The 26,763-nt window shown below is 51.6% G+C and overlaps 10 protein-coding genes across 10 annotated transcripts; 4 read left to right on the forward strand and 6 right to left on the reverse strand.

Annotated features, from left to right (window-relative positions):
• Positions 1–363: 363 nt before the first annotated feature.
• On the reverse strand, positions 364–1,540 carry A1O9_01208 (uncharacterized protein; the record flags this gene model as incomplete). Its single annotated transcript, XM_013410367.1, has 3 exons — positions 364–423; positions 487–843; positions 926–1,540. 3 exons carry the CDS (start codon positions 1,538–1,540, stop codon positions 364–366), a joined length of 1,032 nt encoding a protein of 343 aa, XP_013265821.1.
• Positions 1,541–3,071: 1,531 nt separating this feature from the next.
• A1O9_01209 (uncharacterized protein) lies at positions 3,072–3,925 on the forward strand (the record flags this gene model as incomplete). The annotated part of the gene is made up of 2 exons (XM_013410368.1): positions 3,072–3,106; positions 3,253–3,925. The coding sequence occupies 2 exons, from the start codon at positions 3,072–3,074 to the stop codon at positions 3,923–3,925; spliced, it is 708 nt and encodes a 235-aa protein (XP_013265822.1).
• Positions 3,926–5,231: 1,306 nt separating this feature from the next.
• A1O9_01210 (uncharacterized protein) lies at positions 5,232–6,979 on the forward strand (the record flags this gene model as incomplete). Its single annotated transcript, XM_013410369.1, has 2 exons — positions 5,232–5,527; positions 5,620–6,979. The coding sequence occupies 2 exons, from the start codon at positions 5,232–5,234 to the stop codon at positions 6,977–6,979; spliced, it is 1,656 nt and encodes a 551-aa protein (XP_013265823.1).
• Positions 6,980–7,436: 457 nt separating this feature from the next.
• A1O9_01211 (uncharacterized protein) lies at positions 7,437–9,372 on the reverse strand (the record flags this gene model as incomplete). Its single annotated transcript, XM_013410370.1, has 5 exons — positions 7,437–7,648; positions 7,766–7,880; positions 7,938–8,394; positions 8,448–8,647; positions 8,719–9,372. The coding sequence occupies 5 exons, from the start codon at positions 9,370–9,372 to the stop codon at positions 7,437–7,439; spliced, it is 1,638 nt and encodes a 545-aa protein (XP_013265824.1).
• A 1,852-nt stretch (positions 9,373–11,224) lies between these two features.
• On the reverse strand, positions 11,225–13,697 carry A1O9_01212 (potassium uptake protein; the record flags this gene model as incomplete). The annotated part of the gene is made up of 2 exons (XM_013410371.1): positions 11,225–13,447; positions 13,497–13,697. The coding sequence occupies 2 exons, from the start codon at positions 13,695–13,697 to the stop codon at positions 11,225–11,227; spliced, it is 2,424 nt and encodes an 807-aa protein (XP_013265825.1).
• A 1,192-nt stretch (positions 13,698–14,889) lies between these two features.
• Positions 14,890–17,019, reverse strand: A1O9_01213 (uncharacterized protein; the record flags this gene model as incomplete). Its single annotated transcript, XM_013410372.1, has 1 exon — positions 14,890–17,019. The coding sequence occupies one exon, from the start codon at positions 17,017–17,019 to the stop codon at positions 14,890–14,892; it is 2,130 nt and encodes a 709-aa protein (XP_013265826.1).
• Positions 17,020–17,768: 749 nt separating this feature from the next.
• A1O9_01214 (GTP-binding protein ypt5) lies at positions 17,769–18,580 on the forward strand (the record flags this gene model as incomplete). The annotated part of the gene is made up of 4 exons (XM_013410373.1): positions 17,769–17,841; positions 17,890–17,909; positions 17,963–18,181; positions 18,233–18,580. 4 exons carry the CDS (start codon positions 17,769–17,771, stop codon positions 18,578–18,580), a joined length of 660 nt encoding a protein of 219 aa, XP_013265827.1.
• Positions 18,581–19,441: 861 nt separating this feature from the next.
• Positions 19,442–21,459, reverse strand: A1O9_01215 (uncharacterized protein; the record flags this gene model as incomplete). The annotated part of the gene is made up of 2 exons (XM_013410374.1): positions 19,442–21,354; positions 21,414–21,459. 2 exons carry the CDS (start codon positions 21,457–21,459, stop codon positions 19,442–19,444), a joined length of 1,959 nt encoding a protein of 652 aa, XP_013265828.1.
• Positions 21,460–21,851: 392 nt separating this feature from the next.
• Positions 21,852–23,513, forward strand: A1O9_01216 (folylpolyglutamate synthase; the record flags this gene model as incomplete). The annotated part of the gene is made up of 3 exons (XM_013410375.1): positions 21,852–21,869; positions 21,920–22,051; positions 22,122–23,513. The coding sequence occupies 3 exons, from the start codon at positions 21,852–21,854 to the stop codon at positions 23,511–23,513; spliced, it is 1,542 nt and encodes a 513-aa protein (XP_013265829.1).
• Positions 23,514–23,854: 341 nt separating this feature from the next.
• On the reverse strand, positions 23,855–26,377 carry A1O9_01217 (uncharacterized protein; the record flags this gene model as incomplete). The annotated part of the gene is made up of 2 exons (XM_013410376.1): positions 23,855–25,940; positions 25,992–26,377. The coding sequence occupies 2 exons, from the start codon at positions 26,375–26,377 to the stop codon at positions 23,855–23,857; spliced, it is 2,472 nt and encodes an 823-aa protein (XP_013265830.1).
• Positions 26,378–26,763: the final 386 nt, after the last annotated feature.

Here is a 26,763-nt window from a genome sequence, read left to right on the forward strand (position 1 = left end):
ATCTGTTCATATTTCCCAATATTGCCCCGGCCTCCCTTGCATCTGCCCTCCTACTCGGCATTGACAAACTTTCATCAATCCCAGAGCTTACTCAATAGACTCCTATTGGAGATGTACGTCGAAAATGTCCCCCGTAAGTGGCGATTGAGGTCTGACCATGTTCAATCTTTTCTGCTACGACCTTGCCAGGACGGGAAGTCGAAAGTCACGAGCATCACCAGCGACTCATTGTTCGTTGTAATCTGAAAATACACCCTCGAAAGGTCAAGGAAGCGAGATGGTATCTGACACCCTGCTAGAACGCATAAATCTCAGATGAATCTTGTCACAGGGAACTCTTCAGCGTCACGATGGGACTGTCCCTTATTTGACCTTCACGAATATTTTCCCCACGGCTCTTCCGGTAGCCTGCCTCTCAAGAGCCTAGATAGGTTGTTAGCACCAAAAGCTCCTTACAATGCGGTCGACAGGGCTATGAGACGATACCTGGACAACGTCATCCATGCTGAACACCGAATCAACGGGAATCTCCTTAATCCACCCTTTCTCAAACCATTCTACAACGATTTCCCCCAATCTCCCCGACGGATCATTCATTACACCTTTAAATGTTCTTGCTGTTCCTCCAAGAATAACTGGCCAGCAGCTAACTTTAAGCGATTTCAGGAAAGGCCTTTCAATACAAAGGAATTGCCCATCTGTCTTCAGATACCCGGGAGATTTATAGTAGAGGGACATATTGCCCACACAATCGATAATGGCGTCGAAAGGCCTATTCCCAGGTGAAGTACATGCGGAAGACAAATGATCATAGAGATCCTCATGGACAGTGTAATCGATTACCTGTTGAGGGAGGATTGAGTCAAAATTGTGAGTTCTTGCAGCGACATAGATCAATGACCAGAGAAAGATTGGGAAGATATACCTCCTCAGCTCCCAGCCTGCGCACAAGAGCCTCGTTTCTTGAGGAACAGACACCGGTAACTCGAATACCCATTCCGCACAGCACTTGGACTAAGATGCAGCCCACACCTCCACTAGCACCATTCAGCAGGACTCGGTCGCCTTCGCGCAACATGGCTTTCTCCAGAACCATCGCGCTCGTCTGTCCTGCAACACCGAGAAGTCCGGCCGCGACGGTTTCTTGAAGATCACGGGGGTTTTCAACGACTGCATGCGCAGGGAGCACAATGTAGTCAGCCAGCACACCGGCACCGCGGATTATCAACCTCGTGGGCACTGAGCCAGCGACTGTCATACCAACACGGACATTCGTGGGAGAAGTGGGGGCAAGCTTGCCTGCCCGTACGACCTCGCCAACAAAGTCGATTGAAGGGGTAGCAGGGTATCTAAACGGTATCCGGAGATCCATCAGTTTGTAGTCTGCAGGGTTGATTGCGACATATGACACCCGAATCATGACCTCTCCAGCCTTTGGAGCGGGTGGAGTAGGGGCGTCGATCTTCAGCTCGAGTACTTCTTTGGGCTTCCCGCTTCGAGCAAAGCGCCATGCTCTCATGGTCTTCGGTAGCTCTGCCATGTCGTATTGGGCACTTGAAGCAATATTGAGTGAAGGGCAGTATGGAGAATGAATGGACCTATTCCCAAGCAAGAAACTCCCGAGCTTCTTGTTCTTATGCACTCTTCGCTTTCTGTATATGTGACCGAATGGGGAAAGATCAACCGCACTGGCTTATCAAGCTTGGCTTGATTTCCAACGGCGCTAGCGGATCGGAATTCTCCTTGTGTCGGTTGATGCCAAATCCATCTTCTTCCTAGACGACATCCCGTGTTCCAAGCAGCGTTCATTAATCGTGACATGCAAAGAACTGGCCCAACCGCGACTCCGAACGTCACTACGAGTGCCAGTGAAGTGCAGGCTTCCCAAAGTCGTCGGCAAGAACGACCGCGAATTCGCCAGAGCAGGACGCGAACTGGGTGCACGCGTTGCCGCGGGCAGCGCCGCAAGTGTAAGTGTAGCTTTCACCATAGATCGTCTAGTCTATGGAGCTTTAATTGGGGCTGATTTAACTGGAAAATAATACAGGCGATGAGGGAAAACCGGCGTGCAAGCGCTGTAGTGACGCTGGGGTCGCATGCCAATATGTCAGACATATATCATTTCTTCCCCAGAACTCAACGACCTTCCCCCAGGAACCCGCTGTGACTGTGGGCTCGGGCTCGGCAGGTACAGCATACCAAGCTGTGAAAGTCTGTCTCCAGTATGCTCTCGCAGGCTGAAGGACTAATGTTATGTCGTAAATGCAGTTTATTGTCAATAGTGGCTTTCCTTCCCAACCATCCACTGACGAACGCGAGCCTGGCGCAAACAGGGGCGATGAACAAGATCAGGTGGAGGGATGTCGTCCCAATCCAGAGATTTCAACTCAGCAGACCCATTCTCAGAATGAAGTTCAACATCATGTTTCAGCCTACAGGAGTGAACTTGCAGACCACGGTAATCCATCTGGCCAATCTAGTGAGTGGTTTCCTTCCGCAACAGTGATCGATGTTCTGAGCGCTGGAAGGACCTGGGCAAATGGGTCGTTTAGGACTGGACCGAGTGTTCTCCCTAAATGAACGTTGTTCACTTTCGCAAGACGATACGCGCCTTATGAGACACTACAGCCATCATATCACACCATGGGTGGGTTGGATGACACTCCTGAGGCTGGCAAGTATAGTGGGACTGACTCTCTATCACTTTTCCACGGGATATAGCTTGACGTGTACGACGTGAACAGGACCTTTGGTGTCCTTGTTCCACAATTCGCCATGTACTCTCCAGGGGTGATGTATGGACTTCTCGAACTCTCGGCAGAATCATCAGGCATGACAGTACGTCAATCAGGCCTTCATGGAGCCAGTGCATCATACATAATTACAATGTTACGCCGTACAGTTGATGGGTCTCCAGTGCTTGAGCTTGGGATTGTAATGCACTTTGTGCTTCTGAGAGCAAAGCAATTCGTCCAGTCAGTGCCTGAGACATGGATCGCAAGCTTCCATGGAGCTGGCAAGCCCAGGGACCTCACCAGAGATGACTTTGCGGATGGAGGACACAGACAAATATGGATGAGCTCGTTCGCTCTTATGGCAAGGCTCGGTATGCTGTCTCTTTATGAATTCGTTCCCTGCACGAATTTACCTACTATAGTCGTCGTTGCCCTTGTCCTGGTCAGATGCTAACATCGGGTAACAACGAGAAGAGATCGCGTACGCTCTTATGTACGGAACCGCTCCCTCCATAAGTTCAGATCTCCTCCGAGAACTTTTAGTCCCGTCGGACGATTTGATTGCCGATGTTAACGACTCCAATGGGATTATGAGAACCAGCCTGCACTGTCTCGCTCTCCTCGGCGATGTCATGACTCTTTGCCTCCCGTTGTCAGAAGAAGAGGACAGCCTGGTTCCACCATCACAATCAACCAGAGAAAAGGAGAAATCACGACTCACCGACTGGACACACCTTTTAGACCAGTTGTGGAAGTGGCACTCGAGCCGTCCGACGGAAGTCCAAGCTCTGATTGAAATCGACGACCACGAAGCCACATTCCCGACTATACTCTTCACTAGCTCTGCGGGAATTTTCGTCAACATGACTTATCACGCCGCCATGCTCCTCCTGCTCGACCATTGGCCGTCCAACAACTTGCTGGTTCCTTTTTCCTCCAAGGCAGGAGTCGTTGAGACTCAAGTGTCCCCGCTTTGGCACGCTCGTCGTGTATGCGGCATTGCCCTGAACAGTGACCCGGAGCACTCAAAGTGCTGGGATCCGTGTATGATCGCTGAATTTGCACTGGCAGCCCGGCTAACGCCCAACCCAAACCAAAGAAATGAATTGCTTGTCTGCCTGGATAAGGTCCGTATGGCAGGCTGGCGTGTGGATGGACTGGTCAGGAGGCTGCGTGAGGAGTGGTCCTAGTCGGTCCTAGATACATTGAATGATCACTATCGTCTGGATGACCAATTGCCCAAGGAGGACACCATAAGTGAAGTGAGCTCGATATTGGATAAGGCCATGCAAGCCAATGCAAAAGCGCGTTCTCTCCTCACTCGCATGCGAGCAATGGCTACTTCTTCAGTAGCACTCACTGTCTGAGGACTCTTTTTCTCCCCATTAGTCCAACGAAGAAGCACTTTTCTTGTCTATGCCACAGTGTTCCTCAGGGTGACATAAGATATCCGAAATGCGGTAGATTGATATCATTGATTGAGGGCAAATTACGGCAGTTAGCCACCGCATCAAATCTCAGCCCTTCGTGACCCGTCGTCATCTCGAGCCTACGTTCCAGTTATCTCAGGTGTTTACAGTCGCTACGAAGAAACCATTTGATGAAAGGGTCCTTTTCTAATATACATATTGGTTCGTCCTTTTGATCATTTCAAGTGTTAACGCCAAGCCCAACCACCCAGCGTCCTGTTTTGAGCGATAAAAAGGCCAGACCTGTGCCGATAACCGGGCAGTCAGCAAGGCTAGCCAATGGCGAGTCCACATATATTTATCCAAGTTGCCTTCAGGGTCCCATTTCGCTGCCAGCTTTCGCCCAGTTACATAGCTAAGTAAACTAGGCTGGCGATCTTGGTCGCAAAGCCACTCACCGCCCCTGGAACTCCGTTGGGGACGTCGGGGCCGACGCCGCCATCTCCAGTTCCATCCCCGTCTCCATCTATGCAAGTCGTCATTTGCAAAATGACCAGAAAATCACCTACCTGGCGACTAGACTCACAAATACGACATTTCCACTATGAACCATGCTTAGAGTTACTCTCAAGAAACACTTCCTCTTCAGCTGGAAAATTCGCCCGCTTTGGATCCAATCAGATGGTTCCTGGTAAAGTCGACACAGCGACCAAGCAATGTCCAGCACAGCTCTCTCGCGACCATTCAACTGGTTCTATCATGAGTTTGGCATTGACTCGATCCATTCCACAGGCCGGAATGCCTACCTGATCATCCTGGCGCGGACTTTTCGGATGTTTGCGTATGGCACTAATTCTTTGATACTCGGTGAGTCTTCAGTATTGCTGTCCGTCCATGTTTCCCAAACAACATTTCGCAGGAACAGCTGAGACCGGGAAGGAGAGAGAGGGGAGAGATTGAGCGGAGCCAAAGTAGCACTCACCCAAGTATTCTCTTCGGCCTTGAAATGGAGCCACTGCCCCCTTTTCCTAACTATACCGCTGTTATTGATACTTCTATCGACCTTGTCCTAATCAATCAACTAACCATGGCCACCAAAACTCCCGCAGCTATTTTCTTCTCAGCGCTACACTACTCAGACCACCAGATCGGGATCTTCATGACACTGACGCTGCTGGGCGATGTTTTCCTCGGGACGTTCTTAACGCTGATCGCAGACCGTGTTGGCCGACGGCGGGTGTTGATGGGCGGATCGTTCTTGATGGTCCTGAGCGGGTTCATCTTCGCCATCTTTGAGAACTTCTGGATCCTGCTGGCCGCAGCTATCTTGGGTGTTATCAGTGTGACTGGTGGAGATTTTGGCCCGTTCAGGAGTATTGAAGAGTAAGCCTAGGTTTCCCTCTCCTGGCCCTCGAGAAACAGCTGTCACACCTACACAAATCAATTGACTGACGGACTCTCATTCAACCTCCTAGATCGATGCTATCACAACTAACATCGCCGTCGACACGAGCAGACGTGCTCGCATGGTACGTGACGACCTCGACACTGGGATCAAGCGCGGGCAGCGAAGCCTCTGGACGAATCATCCACTACCTGAAAGACCGACGAGACTGGACGGAAGTCGATACATATCACGCGCTGTTCTGGGTATACACGGTCATGGGCCTGGTTAATGCGCTTCTGGTCCTCCCGCTGACTTCCGCGTGTGAATTGGACACGACGAAGGCCGACTCGAATGACGACGCTTACACACAAGTCCCGCAAGATGAAGATATCGCACCAACGGAGCGGAGTCCGACTGCTGCGATCGCGGAGAACACAGCTGCATTCACACCACCAACTCCGCCACTCCAGCCCATGCCCTCACCCTCTCACAGCTGGCTATCACGAACCAGGAACTGGGCGACCAACAACTTGGCCCGAATCTCATCCACCACGCGAAATATCATGTACAAGCTCTGGTTCCTACTAGCGATCGACTCACTTGCCGACGGGATGGTGCCATACAGCCTGACGAACTACTACATGGACGTGAAATTCCACCCAGCAAAGTCAACGCTCGGCGACATCACGTCCATAAGCTACTTCCTGGGCGCGATCGGCGCAGCCTTTGCAGGCCCTCTCGCGCGCAAGATTGGGCTGATCAACACGATGGTGTTCACACACGTGCCGTCCTCAGCTGCGGTTCTGTTTTTCCCGTTTCCGCCATCGCTGTGGCTGACTGCCGCGTTGCTGCTGCTGCGCACGGGGCTGAACAACATGGACCAGGCGCCGCGCTCGGCGTTCATCGCCGCGGTCGTCAGGCCCGAGGAGCGGACTGCCGCGATGGGCATCACCAGCATGGTGCGCACGCTGGCGGCGATGGCTGGCCCTTCCGTCACGGGTGTGCTGGCGTCGAATAAGAAGTTCTGGATCGCGTTCGTGTTTGCGGGCGTTTGCCGCTTGGCCTATGATTTTGGTCTGTATGCCATGTTCGTCAACATGAAGCTGCATCAGCATGAAGGCGGCCCCGGCAGCGGGAAAGACGAAGAAGGGCCCCGCCCTAACCGCTACCACCATCGGCACCGTCGTCAACAATCCAATATCGACGATGCCGAGGACCTAGAAATGGGCAGTTTGGCCGGATCTTCGTCATCGGGTTCTTTGGATGACGCCCGTGACGGAGCACAGGTGACCGCTACGCCGAAGAGTAAAGACATGACGACAGAGAAGTTTTCGCACAACAGTAGTACGAGCGGTGCGCTCCAGGTCCCGTCCAGGGGGTCTGCGGCGTACGGTGCTGAGAGAGCCCGTAGCAGGAGTCCGCACGGGCCGACGGCGCTGATGGATTAAAGAAGCTTTTCACCAATGCTTTGTAGATAGATAAGTTATTTTGCGCAAGTAGGAGATGACAAAGGAAATAATGACATCTAACGACTGGTGCAAACATCACGTGATATTTCAAACCTGACAAACGCAAGGTTTTCTGGAGAGGGGTTTGCCTTGGAAAATTGAATGGAGCCCATTCCGAGGAAAGATCAGGGCAGTGGCGGAAAGGAAGTTCCACGAGTCATTTTATGGTTACTTGTATTCGAGTCCCCAATTATAAACGTATAGCAATCGATCCACATATACGCAAGCACGGTCGGCTGGGTTGCTCAGCGGCTCTGAATCCTGCAATACGTCAAGTCGGCTGAAAATAGATACATGCACAAATATACAGGATATATCATGGACAAGTGGGAAGAGCAGGACCAACCGCGACAACACCGAGAGCAGACAAAATCAGCTTGGATTAAGCCGGATCTGATCAGTGGGCTGAGATCACTGAACTCCTTCGTCTTGCCACTTCTTCCTCTTTGGCCGGGGGCCCTTGATAATTGGCGCGACCCCAGATGAAATACCAAGCTGCGGAGACGGAGACACCACCGACGAAGACCACAGACGCATAGTTCATCGTGTCCGCCGTGGTCGGCAAGAATGATGGCATACTGAACAGTGGAGTAATGAACAAACACCAGCCTGAAGTAGGAAAAATTGTCCATGTTAGTCTCGGGGCCAGCGGAAAGCTTATAATTCGGGCGGAGTCGGAGACAGCGGATGTCCAATGGGAAATGAGGGCAAGCAGATTTCACTTACAGATAGCCACAATATTGCAGAAGACTCCAGCGGCTCCGAAGTCGTAGTGACCTTGTTTCAAAGCTTTCCGGCCCCCAAGCAGTGAAACAAGGATGGGCATGGTGTAGCTGATGGTCTGCGCACAAATTAGAGACTCGTCGGCTTTGATGGTATTCCAAAGATTGTAGCTTACCAGGAAGATGACTCCAACGCCGCTGAAAGCGTTGAAGGCAGCAACGGAACCGAAGTAGATGACTCCGAGGATGATTTGAACGACCATGCTGAGCATCATCGCATTGAGAGGCACATCCAATTTGGGGTGGACTTGCTTCCAATACCGGGAACCGGGGATGGCTCCGTCTCGAGCAAAAGCCCATGTACAACGTGAGGCGGCAGTTGTACAACCAACACCACAGAAGAAAGCCAAGACCAAGAGAGGTACTGTCAGCGCAAAGGCTCCGCCGTCATTTCCGATTGCGATCTTCAGGATATATGGGACGGGAGAAGATGCAGCGACGACATCTTCGATTGGTGGCAAGACGAAACATAGGGGAACGAGGAAGATGAAGCCACAGATAGCATTCAATACGATCGTCCCGACCATTGCCTTGGGCACTTGCGTTGCTGGCTCTCGCACTTCTTCGCACATTCTGTTGGCGGTTAGAAGCTGTTGCGTTCGAGAATCACGAGAGGTTCCACTTACGAAAGAATCATGCCAGTAGCCGATGTAGCATAAGCTCCATGCAGCAAGCCGATGCACCAAGACCAGCCGGGCGTCCAGCCGGAGCTTGCTTCAAACCCTCCAAATGCAAAACTGGCCTTGTTGCGACCGCCCTTTGCAAGAGAGAGAGCACACACAACGATGCAAATGACACCGGCGAATGTCCAAAAGATTGCAAATGTCTATACGCACAGGTCGACATCTCAGCATGAATCCAGGAAATCTGGGGAGGTGCTTGTGGGAGAATACGTACGTCTAGATAAGGCAGCCACCGGTTTCCAAGAGAAGAAGTCGCGTTACAGAGCAATGTGATACCCACGAACGTCAACCAGATTTGCCAGTTCGTGGCGGCCCATACGCCATTGCCTTCACTGTCCTGGAAGATGTTTACGCATCCAACGAGGAAGAGGGTGGTGCCGAAATTGACAGCAAGAGTGATGGTTATGTTTCCCAGGACATAAGCCCAGCCACAGATCCAAGCGGTGATGTTTCGGCACCACGGAGGAGAGAGCATGTAAGTCTGGTAGTAGACACCACCAGCGGTAGGATACACTGAGGTAATCTCACCCAGAGAGATAGCTACGCAGATGATGATGCAGCACACAAGAACCCAGCCCCAAATGATGGCAGAGGGGCCGCCGCCGATGAGAGGATAGTAGAGGGTCGTCGCAAGACCGTAGGGAACCGAGGCGAGCACAAAGGACATGAACGCGACCTGCCATGTAGATCTGTTTCGTGATAACTCGGATTGATATCCTAGCACGGCCAAAAGGTCATCTGCCTCGGCGGTCTCTGCGCTACGGTCAACACTGGACCGGCCGCCCTCTTTGGTCTTAATGTTGTTGGAAGATACAGGTTGGTTCTCGTAGTCGAACCCCGTTGAATGGGCCACAGGCTGTGCTGCCATGGCTGCAGTCGAGGCGCGCGTGGGCAGTGGTGAGTCTGCGGTTCAATGTGCGGGTAATGGCGTTGGGAGGGGGGTGGGATGTGGTAATGGTTACACCGGTAAGGTAAATCCAACATGCAGGTTCAGATGCAGAGCGATATATACTCGATACACCTATTCTAGAAAACAATACTGGTTGCCTCTGGGTTGTTTGTTTGTTGCAATCGGCCAGGCGCTTTTGGGGTGAACGGAAAGATGCAAGCAAGGAGGATGTCACCGGGAAAGAGTGTCCTTGCAGGGAAAGAGAACGCTGACGAGATGAGAAGAAGTAGCTTTCGTACTGTAAACTTTTGCCAATTATTGGGGGAGGCGAGTGTGATTTATCGAAGAACAAACATCCTAACTACCACTGGTAGCTAGGCCATGTGGCTGTAAGGTAACCTTGCAATCCATCGCAGGGGGGCGATTCCCTGGGATAGGATAGGTCAGCCAGTAGAGCATGGGCTGGTTCACGGAGTTGTAGCTTGACAGATTGACAGTCCACTCAAGAGCAGAGTTTTCTCTCATCAGCAGCATGACGGGTGCCAAGTGTAGCGGGGACGTGGTTATCTCTCGAGGGTGGTATCGTGTAAAGATGGCGCATGCTCGCCAATAAAGTCATGTTCTGACTGATAAATAAATGGAGCTTGGACCGGGATTGATCTGACCTGGGACCCAATGTGGGTAGGACGCCGTCGAGGAGCTCAAGCCTGCAGAGAGTGCCCCATACGAAGCACTCCATGCTCCGTCCACAGTGTAGAGTATGTATGTACGGAGTACCGCACAATAATAGGCAGCACTCGCCTGTATCGCTAGGACAACTGCTTCGTGTTGCTGTGCCTCTATCAGTAGACAAACATACGAACGGTGGGCGAAAGATGGTTGACCCCAGCTGTCACTAAGCTGCTTCAGGTAAACGCTACCTATCTCGGTGCAAACTAGGACAGAAGAAGCGACAAACTTGAAGGCTGAAGGGCTTTGATTATCTTCAGATAATCTCAGTGCAATACGGATACTCCGTGGTCACGCGAGGCGCAGCGTTTGCCTATGTAGGGTGTCCCTCCCGTTGTAGCTCGTGGAGTCTCTGCACGAATAAGTGCACGCCCGACGGTGCCGAGGTCATCACTACTTCGTTCAATCGACGCCCAGATTCAATTGCTTCCTGGCGTGATGCTTGGTTGCTTCATTGGAGAACGCGACTCGACACGAGGAGGGTGTACCCGTCCCCTGTAGATTCCGGATAGAGCTGCCTTACTAGTTAGTTAGGTCGTTCTCGCTCCCTCTGCAGGGATTGACACCAGTCTGTGGGGTAAGTTGACAATCACCTGGCGAGGAATTGTGGAAACCAATTCCACACTCGTGGTACGTAGGATCGAGTACCCATGATTTATGACATAGTACTCCGTACTGGCCACGAGGTATTCGCTATTCAGGTGTAGGCAGGTGTCGAGAGGTGGAGGAACGAAGGAGACCCAAGGAGCCCTTTTCCCTTGGCGGACCCTTCAAGGGTCATGGATCGCAACAAAGTTCGGTGGAACAGTGGAAAATTACAGAAATGATTGTGAGTGGCATCCGACGTCGCTGCATCTTTTCCACCACGTGAGGCAGCCTGCATAATGGCCCGAATTGCTTAGCAAGTCAAATGTTGACCATTCAAGATGACTCTCGTGCGTCTGCTCAAGCCTCACACTATCCGAGGTGCTAGTAGTGATACTGGGAACACACCGCGACAAGGGGACACAGACACCCGAATGCCTGATAGTCTCATAGTGGAATTCTCGGTTCTTAGTAACCAAGAACCTGGTCACGCAACACTACACCGCTTCAAGAAGTGTTATACCTCCTTGACAAAACCCACTTCAACAAGCTTGTCCACGGCAATATTCAGTGCTTGCACTTTCGTACGGCTGTTTTCCCTGATCCAAAGGAACAATTCCAGCAGTGCTCGCCGGGCGATGTTAGTGCCAGCTTTGATCCTCATCTGCTCCTTGCCCACGATGTAGACTACCTGGCTGTCATATGCCTGACGGAGTTCGGCCAATTTGCTCACCAACTCCAAATTGGTGGACTCAAAGGATGGGCGGCTTGCGTCGATAGACCGCTGATTGAAAGTGACATCCTTGATGGTGGCATTATGACGTTTGTCGCCGTTTGTGGATGGTGAGAACGGTGCGACTACACGTGCTTTGCAGATGAAGTCACGCACCTGCTCGTACAGGAGCAAACCCAGATTATGAGTGACGACTTCGTCGGTGTATCCATGTCTGATGATAATTCGATAGCAGTTTGGCATCGGTCGTCTGCTCTGGCCTTCAGATCCGACATAACATTGGGTAACGGTATAACGCTCTCCAGGTGCCACCGTCGGGATGTGGAGTGGCCGGAGATGGAAGAAAATGATGACGTCGCATGCTGCATGAAACTTCTGCAGGAAATGTATAAAGACAGTTGGGGTTGTCGAAGGAGCACCAGTCTTGTCGAAGAAGACTCCAATGCCGTTGATGCGAGTAAGTTGATGGCTCCCAAAGGCGCCAGTGAGTTGAAGAGCTGCGTTTGGCAAACCATCCGTCGTTCGAAGCATATGAGATGGTGGGAAACGATCTGATGCTTCAGCATGCCACTGTTGCTCCTTGCCAAACCGCCAGAGGATGAAAACTGAGGAGAGAACGACGGCAAGAACCAGTGTAAACCAAGCCCCTTCCGGCACTTTGGTCAGAGATGATGACAGGAATGCGCCATCAAAAAGGGCGAATATAAGCCAGACGATGAGAATGGTGATTGCCGGTACTTTCCAGACAATCAACGCAACAAGCGCCACCATACAGGTGCTGAAAAAAGTCACCAGTATGACACAAACACCGTAGGCATGGCCGAGATTTGTAGTGTTATTGTAGACAGCTGTGACGACGACCGTGCCAATCATGAGGAGCCAGTTGGCCATGGGAATATAAATCTGGCCGAAGAAGACTTTCGATGTGTGCACTGCCTTGATCTGAGGAAAGTAAGAAAGCTTCATGATCTGCGACAAGAGTTGAAAGACTGCAGTAATCATAGCCTGACTGGCAACGACTGCTGCCAAAATCGCAATGACAAGTGATGGATAAAGGCAGCCAGGGGGGACAGTGTTGTAAAATGGGTTTGTCCACGCGGTAGGATCTTCTGCGATGTAAGAAGCCTGGCCTACATATCCTAACAAGAGGCAGGGAAACGCAAACAACAGCCAAGATAACTGGACAGCTCGTAACGTAAATGCCCCCAAGTCAGCAAAGAGTGCCTCGCAACCTGTAAAGGCAAGGAGGATACCACCCAGACTCTTCCATCCCTCAATCTTATTCCTGACCAGGAAGGCACCAGCAAAATACGGAGAGAATGCTTTCAACACTGTGTGATCGTGTTGAACCAAGTTATAGATCCCAAAGACTGCATTGAGTAAGAGCCAGATGATGACAATCGGGGCAAAGCTGCTGGCGAGCTTGGTCACGCCGAAAGGCTGAAGGAGAAACAGGAACACCAGAATGGTACATGACACACCAACAACGGCGCCGTTAGAAATACCTGGAGAGGCAACTGAGATGCCCTGGATAGCACCAAGAACAGATTGGGCAGGGGTGAGAATGCCATCAGACATGACCAGAGCAACCCCGAAGACGCCCATAATCTTCAATATCCACTGTAGAAACCGGGAGCGCTCCATAAGATTTCGAGTTTTTTGGGCAGGCTTGCCAAGTTCACGAGTAATATGCCGTTCCATTCTGACCATCTGTTCTTCACGAGGGTCGCGACGCACAATATTTGCGTGGCGCGACAAGAGTGAAAAGAGGGCAAATGTACCCCCTTCTCCCTCATCGTCTGCCCGAAGGATAATCAAACAGTATTTGACGGTGACCATGATCGTAACGCTCCAGATAATCAAAGAGAGCGCTCCGAGGAGATCTTCGTAGCTTGGATTGGCGGTGAACGTAGAGGAGTACACGTATAAGGGGCTGGTACCAATGTCTCCATAGATGACACCGATTGACTGATATGCAAGCCATGCCAATGGCCAGCCAGTAAAGGACTAAGAGCATTAGCAGTTTGTCATTAGATACAAAGGAAGATCTTCGTACTTGCTTGGGCTTGTAGTCACGATCTTCTACATTGGTCTCTGACTCCATGCCATATGCTTCGTTCTTGGTGCTTCGAGACTGACTGGGTGTGTGAATGCTTCCGACTCCGGCCACCTCCCTGCTCCTGAGTCTATACACTCCAGCGCTTTGCGATCGAACAGGATGGAGGCCATCATCGAATTGTATACGGGGATCAGACATCGAGAATTGAGAGCTATGGCGGCCCTATCAACAGATATTCTTGGCCACGGGCAGGAAGCAGGCAGCTGTATGTCCTTCACTTATCACAGCCACCGGGCCGAGCATGGAGAGGAGAGAAAAATACAAGTCCCATGGCGCTGAAAGGAGACATATGAATTACCTGTTATACTCACTGCTCTAGAAGCATGTGGGCTCTTCACATCCGTTTCTACTGTCCCCTGCAAACTGCGTGCTTGGAGGATTGCAGCTTGCTCGATGCTGGGTGTTTGCACCGCCTCCTAACTTAGTTAAAACATGATCGAGTCACCTACCTGGCCAATGGAGAGAAGGGAATGAGGAAACATGAAAAGATAAGATGCTCAACACAGTGTCATAGAATAACATCAAATAGGATAATAGAATCAATCATTCAAGACGTGCTTCATGGACGTGTAGGGCATAGATCTGGGATGACAGATCGTTTGGAGGCCAATAATTGGTCGTTTCGCCCAACCGGCAAGACGGAGAAGAACTGTTCAATGGACGGCCGGCATATCTCCTGGATTGGACTAGACAACGTGCATCCCATTCAAAACTGGAGACCGATTGCTAGCAGGCAGTGCTCCGTATTTCCATCATGTATGTGAACCAAAGCAAAAAATACCTCGTTGACATGGGGGGCGGTGGATGCAAAAGCTGAGGTTGAATGAAAGCCGTCCTCGACGGGGTTAGCGGGAAGCCAAGTCGCGATCAACGCAGCATGATTGGCGGCATCCCACATCTCTAAAGTTGGCGTACTCCAGCCCTGACTCTGAGCATTCCATCCCACATCCTCAGTTGGCTTACAACACAGCAGATGCCATTGTTCTTCCATAGTTTATATCACCCTGTGTGACTAGTGCCAGCACTCCACGCGTTCTTCTCAGGATGCTCTTGGGGCTGAGACTTTGCAGAACACAAGTTCCTGGCAGGAATGCACCAAAGGCGGTGAAACCACTCACGTCAATGGCCGAGGGCTGGGTTGAGGAAAAATTCATTGTCGACTGTCAAATCCATAGGCTACTGCAAGGGATACAAGGCGAAGCGAGAACACAACCCTTAGGCTGGAATAGCTGGCTGCCACGTCTGAATCTTGTGAACGAGGCAACATTAATGTAATGTATTTCCTATAAGATCGCAGCCATGCGCTCACGGGTACTCTGCGAGGTTCGGCTTATTCTATTCGCTTCTTGCCTTCCTCCATATATCCCATGTTTGCAGTGCTGATATTCCGAGCCCGCCTATCCTTGCCACTGGTTGTCGCGATCAACGGGCCGACCACTGGATCCCTATTAGCACGTGCGAGGGCATCTGTGTACCCTTCTAAAGTGAAAGATGGTGGGTTGAGCTTTGGCCAATTGACATAGAGAAGGCCATGTCCGTAGATGAATTGGAAGGACCATCCTGCGATGATAAGACACAACAGGGTAAAAAGTCGAAGTGGCCAAACTGCCGAGTCCGGCGGGCGACGAGTCAGAATGGAAATCATGACAATAAAGATGGAGGCAGCCAAAACATAAGGAACGGCTTGAACGATGAGTGGTCTCCGATCTATGAATTGCAGTGATGAGCCAGCACCGTACGTGGACGGCAAATATGTTCCCAAGAATAAGTCGAACCCATCTTGCCTTGGGCCGTCAAGGAAGTTGTTGCGAACATATCGAGTACAGGAGTTGTTGAAGTCTTGGAGCATGCCAGCTTTGGTACGTTTCCCAGTGCGAGTAAAATCGGTCTTTAGAGCGCCAGTACCAGAGTAAGAGTTGGAGACAACGTCAGCGTTGTCAGCCCAGATGTTGCGGAATAAGGTTTCAAATGCCTGATCGTCGCTAGCTCTCTCACCAGGCTGTAGAATGCCGATATCCTGGAATTGTTGGGTCAGCGCCCACCTGCCCAGCATGCTTTGCACGACGTTGGTACGGTCGAGACAGTCCATACAATTCGTGCGGACAACGGCCGACTGCTGTGTTCTGACCTCCAAGGCTCCAGATGGGTCACCCGGGTTTTCTACACCACGGAAATACTGACCATTCCTGAGACCATCAATAAGCTCGTCGAGAAGAAGCTCAGCACGGTGCCACTTCAGACCCTTGGTCTCATTGTGGAAGTCGAAGTAAACGTAGTGTAGCCTATCCATTTTCTGGCGGGGATGGTCGGTGCTGATCTCGCGGAGCTTCTCGTCCGTACGTCGATCGGCCTCAACTACTTCGTCAGGCGAGCTGACGAGAATCCGGACCACTTGCTCATAGGCCTTTTTGACACGTTCTTCTCGTCCCCGTTGGTTTACTAGATTGACTAGATAGTTCTCGCCGTATACTCTGATTTGCTCGTCGAAATGTCGTCGGGCGGCCTCTACAGCTGTCTCGACCCCTCGAATTTGTAGCTTGGGAGTGTAATGCAGGTCGTTGATTTCGGCCCAATACACGGGAACACTGCCCCGAGTCTGCAGATAAGATAAGACCTGGGTCTCGGAAGGGTTGGCACCCGCTTTGCCATTTTGCAGGCCTTGGGACCCAGCAAAACCAACAGGCTGACCGGAGACGTCATTGAGGAGGGCAATCTGCTCAGTTTCATTGAAGTTTGACACATTGCCCTTTTCATCTATCCCACGCGACAGATACCTTGTGCCCGCCCGAAACCTGGATCTCCGTGAGATGAGAGCGAAGGTAAAAGACGTAGATTTGACCTTGGCAGGAGTGATACGGAGCATGCCAAACATGACAGGAAGAATATAGGGATCTGCACCAGGTTGCTGGTGGCCCTTGACAGTACCCGGTGCCCCCCACCCAGAACGAAAGTCAATCAAATCGGTTTGGATGAAACGGTTCCAGAAGAAGCGGTCGTCGGCTCTTTTCCACAAGGGATCGGATGGGTTTGCACGGGACTGACGCTGGAAGCTGGAAGTGATATCAATAGAATAGGAAAAGTACATGGGTCCCTTGGCTAGGAGAGCTTTGACATAGGACAGATACGTGTCTTCGTCCGGGTCGTGGACAGGTCGTTCTCGCAGAGGAAGGAATTCTGTAGCGACGACCTTGTAAAGCATATGTCCACGCAGTCTGCCCATGGGTTGAGCTTTTGTGATGACGATGACATATTTATCGAGTTTCAATTTGAGTATGCCTAAGATACCAGCAATACTGGAGACACGCTTGGCTCCCAGCAAGGAGCCATCGTTGAGTCTGATGTCTCCGGAGGGACGCTCAACCACAAGTGTAGGGGCGGAAGGGGTTGAGGGAGAGGTGAAGGCATAATGGGAAGTGGAAGCGTGGACATTGATATCGCGGAAAGGCAACAAATTAGCCATCTTGGACGGACCTGGTGGGTTTGGAGATAAGCGAAGGAGGTGTCGATGCGCGTGTGATTGATCCTAGGCCATTACCGGGGGGAGCTTGAAGCAGATGACGGCAGGTCGCTGCACAGAAGTATAGCTCTTGTCGGGAGGGAGGAATGATCAGTGGTGGTGGTGGTAATTGTTAATTTGTTGCACAATAAGAGGGCGCAGCGCAGGTACGTACTCGCTACAGCCAGGATGATGACAGAGTTGAGTGGTGGCTGGTGGGCGTAGTCCGCCGCAGAAGATCTAGTAGCTTAGCGCGTCTGGGCATCGTCATCCGCTCTTGAGATTGCACTGCTAGTGCTCCTATCTCGCATTAGTGGTCGGCTAGAGGCATTGGCTCCTAGGCTAGCTACTAATGCGTGGTACACAGGAGTCGTCATCAGTCCAACTCTCAATACTTCTTGGTCCCCCCCAATGCAGCATACCTCGCCCCCCATAAAGCTGACCCTGCCCACGTCTGAGTCCTCATCAGGCCTGCGCCCGCGCCTGTGCCCGAGTCTGTGCCCGTGACTGGCGCCTCCGCCGCAACAACATCACCTGCCATTATCTCAGGCTCTATACAACTTTCATCATACAAGGGTTGCCCTCCTCCCATCCCCAACCAACTCCTTATCCCACGTACCGATTCATCATCTGCACTTCCCGCAAAATAGTACAGCCCTCTCCTTCCTCTACTATCCTACCCAACCATTGATCCCCTTCCAACTCTTCCCTCCATGGCCACAAGAGCTCCCGCAAGCCGCCCTGGCGCAGGCGGCAGGTTTGCCCAGTTCAAACTCGTTCTACTCGGTTTGTTGCTCTAGTCCAACTCCCGTCCAATTACTAACCTGATTCTAGGCGAATCTGCTGTAGGAAAGGTACTACTTCTCTTCATTCCGGCTCTTCCTTCAACTCTAACTCGACCCTGCAGAGCTCGTTAGTTCTCCGGTTTGTCAAGGATCAATTCGATGACTACCGCGAATCTACGATTGGAGCCGCCTTCCTGACTCAAACGATATCGCTCGACGAAAACACAACAGTTAAGTTTGAAATATGGGATACTGCTGGCCAGGAGAGATACAAATCATTGGCCCCCATGTATTACCGTAACGCCAACTGCGCGGTCGTTGTCTACGATATCACTCAGGCCGTAAGTTCTTTGCTCAACCTATGATACCTCACCCGCTGACATCTGCTCCAGTCATCATTAGATAAGGCCAAGTCATGGGTGAAGGAACTACAAAGACAAGCCAACGAAAACATCATCATCGCTTTGGCGGGGAACAAGGTTGACGTTGTGAATGAGTTCCCTGATAAACGCGCCATTGAAACCGCAGACGCTGAGGCATATGCCAAAGAAGCCGGTCTTCTATTTTTCGAAACTTCCGCAAAGACGTCCACCAATGTCCGGGAACTCTTTACCGCAATTGCCAAAAAGCTGCCGCTGGATCAAGCTGGCCCACGAAACCTCCGATCCAATCCTCGGCCTGGCGTCGATCTAAGACCAGAGTCTACCAACACTCAAGGCGCAGGCAATTGCCAATGCTGAATAATTGAGCCTCAACGCATCTGCCACATGATTTTTGGCGTGTCCACAATCCCAGGTTTCGGCGACCAGGCGTACGGGGATGGGGTGGATTGGACGTGGTTGTGGTACAGGTATCATGCTGGATAAGGGACGACTTCTGCTATTTTTGTTCAATGAAAACCTGCATAGATACGTGCAATCGAGGTCTACAACCGGTCCGGGTCCCAGGGGAAGCAAGCGGAAGCACACGGTTTATTCACCGTCGAGGTCAAGTCCCATACCCAACAGGCCGGCTTTCTTACCAGCCGTTGCGATCACACCAACCGTCCATGTGTCTCTTCATGAAAGGCCGTGATACGCAATCCACGCACAACAATGGCGTTTGTTTCTTTTTGAAAGAGAGCACTTCTCGCCCTGACTAAACGGGGCGGTCTGCCAGCTCGGTTTCTATCATCAAACCACTTCTAATGCTCTTAGAGAGATTCACCAATGTCTGAACCCCAGCGTTTCTCACTCAGAACATCACTTTCTGAACATGGCAGATGGCCATTGATTCCTTTTTCTTCGTCCACCATTAAACCTTATGACCCGCGCCTCATACAAATCCTCAAACGTGTGTTCCTCCCCGCCCTGCTACCCCAATCACTTAAGGATAGAGTATTATAATCTGCTCTTTCCCGTGATCATTCCCTCCTATTCACGCTTGCCCGTGTATTGGCGAAAATCCGTCACTCACAGCTCGGCATCTCATCCCTCGCCCTCAGGGGGAAGCCAGCCAGAAGAAACTGGCCATACACAAAACATAGAAGCCCGCGTTACTCTATCGTCCAACTTACATAACTACTGGGTCCTGTAGCTATGGTGGATGGATCCACATCCAGACTACACGCTCCCACCACTGCGATTACCCTGATCGCCCACAATGCCCGCCATCTCAAGCAGGGCCCTTGCGCCGTCCTTGTCACCGCCGAAATTGATTCCTCGCCGCCTCGCCGCCTCCGCTTCCTCCCACGCCAGCAGCTTCCGCCGCTTCGTCACCTCATCCTCCGCCGACGCCGGATCTGGGATCGAGACGCCCCACACTTCCAGCGCGTCAATGTCAAATTTTACTTTCCGCGGAATGGAAGGCGGGATTTTAGTGGAGGGGGACGATGTTGACCGAGCTTGAAGTTGCTGTGAGCGCTCGAGACCCGGATCCGTGACGAACGCGCCGCTGCCTTGCGAGCCGTCGTGCTGGAACGTACAGGTCTCGAGGTCGCTGTCGATGAGGACGGCCACTGGGCCGAGTACCGGTGGCGTCGCATGCTGGGCCGTCCGCGACTGTGCCGTGGGTATCACGCAGCCCAGAGCGATGCCGATTTTCGTGCTGAAGTAGCTGACCGGCATGTTGTGGCTGTACGGGTTCGCCGGAAAGAGGGCTTGGCGCGGGTGGAGCATCAAGAGGCTGGCTTTGGGGGTTGATGGGTCGGCGCTGATGGTTGCCGTGGAGTGCGAGTATGACTGGGAGGAGTCTGTCCAGCGGGCGGGGATGTAGGCTGCTAATGTGATGGTGTGGCTGGGGCTCTCGCTCGTGGTCCCGGTGATGAGGACCATAGTGCTTGCTCGCCAGGACAGGACCTGCCGGGAGAAGGAGCTGAGAGAGGTGCCGTGGCTGGACGTCGAGTAGAGCTGGTCGAAGCAGGCGCCTGATGTGAATATATTGGACTGGACTCCATTCGGTGTCGTGAGGTTGAGGCTCGTGGAGATCTGGGAGAGGAGTGTGTCGTTTAGAATCGAATCGGTTGAGTCGGTGCTCGAGTTTTTGTTGTCGTCATCGTCGGTTGAGCCTCTGTGAATAGGTGAGGGTCTTATAGGGATAGGGGCATCTTGGTCAAGAGACGCATCCCGGTGTTTGGATAAATTGATGTTCTTGCTGAAGAGGAAATGCTCGAAGAGCGCATTAAACGGGTCAAACAGGTCTGGGAGTGTGGAGGTGATGGTTTGCACAAATTTGGAGTATCGGATACCTTTCGTCTGTGGGTCGGGATCAAATGCTGCAACAATCGCGTCGGCAGATGTGTCAAGGGCTTGAAGCTTCGCTGGTGTGAGGCTCTCTCCATAGATGCCAAGTGGAGTCAACGGTTCCATCCCTGCGAGAAGGAGGAGAAGCTTGACCAGCTTCTTGAAATTATCTATGGGAATCATCGAGTGGTGAATCTTGCGGTCAACTTTTTGATCCTGCTTGAACACTTCGATGGCATCTAACGCGTCAAGTGCGGCGAGAGCAAGGTCATCTTCGTCCTCTTCCTCGTCATCATTGGCCGGTTCGTCAATTGCAAAGCCAGAGACATGTGAGCCGATGGATTTCTCCGCCTTCATATCATCAGGTAGTTGCTCGTTGACGATATCATCCATCTTCGGCTTCTCCAAAGGAGAAGAAAGGCTGGCGGTGCGATCAAAGACTGCAAGACTTCGGAAAAGTAATTTGGCTTTGTCCTGGTCACCTCGTTTGAGAATCTTCTTGTACCTACCAGTCATAATCGTGATGACCTTCAACATCGCCTCCCGTGTCAATATACATGGTGCAAGGCTGGGAAATGGGAATGCCCCAAGATAGATACACATCTGATACAGGACTGGACCCGCCTGTAGGGATTCTGGCAAGGCGAGAAATCGACACAATGTGTCTTCCTTCCAGTACTCGACGTCTTCCTGGTGGTCGGCCAAAGCCTTGAAGTTGTCCTTGTAATGAGTCACTTCCAAATGCGTGAAGCTTTTGGCTGCAAAGCGAAGTGCCAGTTCATGGCTCAGTTGTTCTGAAATAGTTCAGGCATCAGGACAAGTTTACCTGGTTTGGTTAACAGTTCGAACTCACCGATCGGGACCTCTTTAGGCGGCTCTGAAGACTGAGATTGGCCCATTTCTGACGGATGAATTGCTCATCAGCACCTCTGCAGATCGTGCTGAGTTTTGCCAGCGTTAAACAAAGGTTGTCTCAATATCAGATGAGCGATTCCGTAATATGTAGTACGGAGTACGAAATACCTACATGAGTCTGACAACCCCCATGACGTACTATCCCAATTAGGCAACATATTGTCAACCCCCAAATATGCGCCATACCACCAAATGCTCCACCGTAGCTATGCACCCAAATTTCTAGACGAGCATTTTCGTTCGTATATGTTCTCATGAGTCTTCACCAGATAGTTGGCTTCTTGGCCATGCCTCACATATGACACAGGGATGGACTCGGCGTCCTCTAGTACACCTCTCCCACTTTGCCCGTAGATTTGCGACCAAGTCAACCGCCATGGCCAGGACATATGCTGTGAGCTACGCCAACCTCCCTCACTTGATATCAAGTTAACGATAGTCCAGGACGCTGTCGCGTCGCTCAACACGCTGCAATCAAACTTTGCAATTGTTGATGCGATTCGTAAGTCGGGTCGGAAGATGAATGATCAAGCCATTCCCGAGATGGTCGAGTGGTGCAACAAGATTGGGTACAAAGTATGCAACCATTGAGAATACACACAGAGCCACGTCGTTCCCTCGATCGCGCTGACTCGAACGCCGGTAGCCATCAGACTTTGATGCGCTCAAAGCTATCCATATCGCCGGGACAAAGGGTAAAGGTTCGACCGCTGCATTTGTCTCCTCGATTTTAGCCCAATTTGTCAAGAATAATGGGAATAAGTCGCTGTCAAAAGTCGGGTTGTACACGTCGCCACATTTGCGGTTTGTTAGGGAGAGGATACAAATCAATGGAGAACCACTTTCGGAAGAGCAGTTTGCCAAGTACTTCTTCGAGGTCTGGGATCGCCTCGAGCAAGCTGCAAAGGCCGACGGTCAAGATCCAGCGGCGCCGGGAACCAAGCCGGTCTATTTTCGATATTTGACGCTCATGGCATTTCACACATACATCAGTGAGAATGTCGATGCTGCAGTCATCGAGTGTGGCATTGGCGGCGCTTATGATAGCACAAATGTGATTGAGAAGCCTTTGGTTACAGGTATCACGAGTCTCGGCATCGATCACGTAGCAATGTTGGGATCCACAATCGGCGAGATTGCCTGGCACAAAGCTGGCATTATGAAGACGGGTGCAAAATGCTTGACGGTTAGCTCTCAACCAGAAGATGCAAAAGCAGTCCTAGAGCAGGTGGCCAAAGAGAAGGGTACAACCGTCGAATTTGTCGATGTTGACCCCGAAATTGCCAATAATCAAATCAAGCTTGGCTTGCAAGCGGAATTTCAGAAGACTAACGCCAGCCTTGCACAGGCCGTCGCCAAGCAGTGGCTCACTCAGCAAGGCTATAGCACTGATGCGGACGCCGGTTTCGAGGCAAAGGTCCGTCGCGGTTTAGAAACAGTGAGGTGGGCAGGACGCTGTGAAACACGTCATGAGACTGGAATCCAATGGTGCATAGACGGAGGCCACACTCTCGAGAGCATTGAACTGGCAGGGAAATGGTTTGCATCTCAACTTACCACCACCAAATCTTCCTCTACTCAACACGTCTCTCCTTCACAACCACGTTTTCTCATCTTCAATCAACAAACCCGCGACGCCAATGCTCTCGCAACAGCCTTATTCAATACACTTTCTACAGCCCTCGGAAATTCCCAGCCTTTTACACACGCCATCTTCTGCACCAACACCACATTCAAGGAGACGGGCTTTAGGCCCGATCTGGTGTCCGTGAACACCAATGCCTCTGATGTCGAGGCACTGAAGGTCCAGAGCAATCTAGCTGAAACATGGCAGGGCATTGATCCACAGGCACAAGTTCAAATAGTCCGGACAATAGAGGAGGCGGTGGCCTCCGTCCGACAATTTGCCCAGAGCCACGCCAATGAAGAGAGACATGGGCATGAAGATGTCACCGCTCTTGTGACTGGAAGTCTCCATCTAGTCGGCGGTTTCCTCGAGGTCCTGGAGAGCGACCCGTCGTCTTCAGCAACAGCATAAGGTGCCAATTAAGATTTTATTTATCAGCATTGAGGCTTCCTCGATTTCAAGCCCACTTAAAACAACCCATCAACTGGGGTAAGTATATGCCATTAACGTCATTACTAGTAGTAGATTTATATATTCTAGAGAAACAAGGCCTCATCGCCAGCAGAAAAGAAGACATACGACTGAACCGCATGTACACGTGATATCGATGACCGCTTAACTCCTGCAACCAAGCAAGTATCACGGGGTCATCACTCCCCACATCATCGCTCAATTATCACCAAAGAACATATGACAAGGTTACTACATGTATGAGTATGAACGGTTTCATCACAGTCATTAACAGTCATTTCTCAAGGACGAACCCGCCTGTCCGGCGTAGAATTCACGGGACTAATGGTGTCAAAGAGGCTCCGCTGATGGGGGTTACCGTCGTGACCGGAGTCCGCAAACCCAACTGGGCTGGGCAGGGTGCCGACGCCGCTCGCCGCGGAGTCGTTGGCGTGGTGCGTGGTGTAGCCGTGGCCGTAGCCATCGCCGCCGAGGCCCCTGGCATCGCGGGACTGTTGCTGTTGTTGTTCGGGGCGCGATTCTTCCATGATGATGGGCTGCAGCGAGGAGCTCTCGCTGCCGCCCTCCCGCTCGACGCGGGCACGGTGCGTGCGCCATCGGTTCGTCGCAGCTGGGAACGGCCATGCGATTGTCTCGTTCGTGCCGGATGACGATGACCCGTACTGACTGCTGGGGTCGGAGACATCTTCGTGTGGTCCTGCAGTGTACTGACCTGGTGCTGACGTGGGGCCAGCCGGGTAGCGTACGGTGCGCAGCGGTGAGGCGCCGTTCAGGCTGTCACTATTGAGCGTCGACGGACGGTATTCGCCTGACGAGGTTGATTGGGAGTTGTCTGAATGAGTATGGCCATAGGCCGCGTTGTATGCGTAGTCTGGGATCGTCGAGTGCCGCGGATGCTGCTGGTTGTTGTAGTCGGTGGCAAGCTCGTACGGCGGCTTTGGTCTTTCTGTGCCTGCCATCTCGTGGCGCTGGGGTTGGAGGGGTGGTGTCGACTCCTCAGAGATGTGCGCATAGTTGTGGGCTTGTTGCATCGGTGGTGGGGATATCGAGTCGTGCTTGGATTTGGCTGCTGCGAAGGTTGCCCCATTGAGCCAACGGCTCACTCGGCTGTTACCCGATGCAACTGATTTCTCGGACGATGTGCTGCGGATGATTCGGCGCCGTCGGATCAACAGCGCACAGAGAATGAGGACAAAGCAGAATATGGTTCCTGCTGCGACACTGATGCCAATGATGGCTCCGTGGCTTATGCCTGAACTGCCACTGGGTGGGTCACTGCTTGTACCATTCAAGGCACTACTGTTGTTGGACTCATACGGGTAATAGTGGGTCATCTGTCGAGGGTACTTTTGGCTAAAGATACCACCTAGTGCGTTGTCGGACCAAATGGCTGTGTTGGTTGCACCGCCTGAGGCGTCGCCTCCTATGGCCTTAGACACGATGGTTGGGACTTTATAGTCAGACCAGATGACCGGGTCATAGGTGTTTTGGAATTCCAGCGTATTGAGATTGAACACCTGAATGATACCGCCCTCAACACAGTTGGCTTGGTTTTGATAAACGCCTCCAATGACGAGCATTTGATCTGGATAGGGCGCCACACAATAGTGTCCAGATCGTCCATGTGTTCCGGTACCTGTGTATGCCTTGATCCAGGTAAATGATGGAATTGAAAGGACCCATACGTCGTCTGATGGAACATCGCCAGCATTGAGGCCATCATAGCCTCCGTATATGTAAATGTTGAAGGAGGACGAGTCCTTCGCAGGAGCAACGACAGAACAAAACTCTGTCAATTGTCCTGGAGCCTCGCCTGTGGTATTCTGCAGATACCAGTCGCCCGATGCAACATCATATACAGGTAAGGATGTCATGAAGTTGGGACTTTGTTCCCGACTCTGTGAGGTCTGCGAGTCATTGAGCCCAGTTGCCCAGATCTCTTCTGGGGCGGTGACACCACCAATGGCAACCAACACACCTTTCTCAGATACTGGAACCCAGGCCAGTTCAGCATTTGCCCGTGGTGGTATATTGTCAGGTAATGTTGTGTTGGTCCATTTTTCGCTTCTCATTGTTGACATGTCTACGGTGATAAGTGTTTTGGCCGTAACATTTGCCGACGAATCTTCGTAGAATATTGGATCCCATTCTGGTGCTCTCATGCCGCTGAAGTAGAATCCAAGATTCTCACTTGGGGCAGATGTTCCTGCGCCATTACTGATATACCGAGTCACACTATCTGGCAGATTTCCTTGGTAGAATCCCGGTGACCAACTTGGACGATCCGTCCCGTATTGAAAAGCTTCATAGCCGAGGACGGAGCTCTCGCTTTGGGGAGCGACAGAGTCGGTGAGGCGAGGCAGACCACTAGAAAGACGATTAGTTTCAAGTGGTATATCCTTTCGCTAGGCAACTTACCCATAGAGGTACAGCTCACCATCATTGGTGAACATGGTTCCATCGACATAGTTTGGAGCAATATTGTTGCCTGCTCCTCCAGCTTTTGACATTTTTTCAAATAAAGCAGACAAGTTGGTCTTTGTCGTATCGAACAGAGTCGAAAAGTTCAGACGAAACATATCGCCAGCAACATTGCCATCACTACTCACTACTGGAGTAGTACCATCGGCGAAGGCAGTCTGCCACCATAAAAGACCGCCGTCGAGATACACCGAATCTCGAATAGCACCGGCTCGCAGTCGTGCCCAGTTACATATTGTGTAGTTCTGCTGTACATCAACAGCACAGGCCAGTCTTACGACAAGCCCGGCCACGATGGTGAGGGTTTGAGTGGATGACCTCATAGCGGTTGGGCCGGTTGGGTCATTCTCGTGCGCTCGATCTCAGACACCGACGGAGATATGATGTTCGAGTAAATAGCAATATGTTGAGGTTTGCACTTTGTACCTCATTGATGTTGCGAGATTGAAACGAAGAGAGTTCGACCACTACCCACGTGTGTGTAAATCATATCTCATTCACAACCGGCATCCAACAGCAGAGCAGAATTTGCCACCCATGATGCCAATTCTGTGATACGTTCGCTGCCATCTGAACAGAATAGGATCTCTTCCGCGTCCAGGGTCCTCAGCAGAGCAATATGGTTCGATATCGTTTCTCTCGGGGAAGAACTTACTGGCTAGACCTACCAGGAATCTGCGTCATTGGGGAAGGGAAGAGGCTAGAAGCG

The sequence above is a fragment of the Exophiala aquamarina genome (genome assembly GCF_000709125.1).
Source record: "Exophiala aquamarina CBS 119918 chromosome Unknown aczIA-supercont1.1, whole genome shotgun sequence".
NCBI classification, from domain to species: domain Eukaryota; kingdom Fungi; phylum Ascomycota; class Eurotiomycetes; order Chaetothyriales; family Herpotrichiellaceae; genus Exophiala; species Exophiala aquamarina.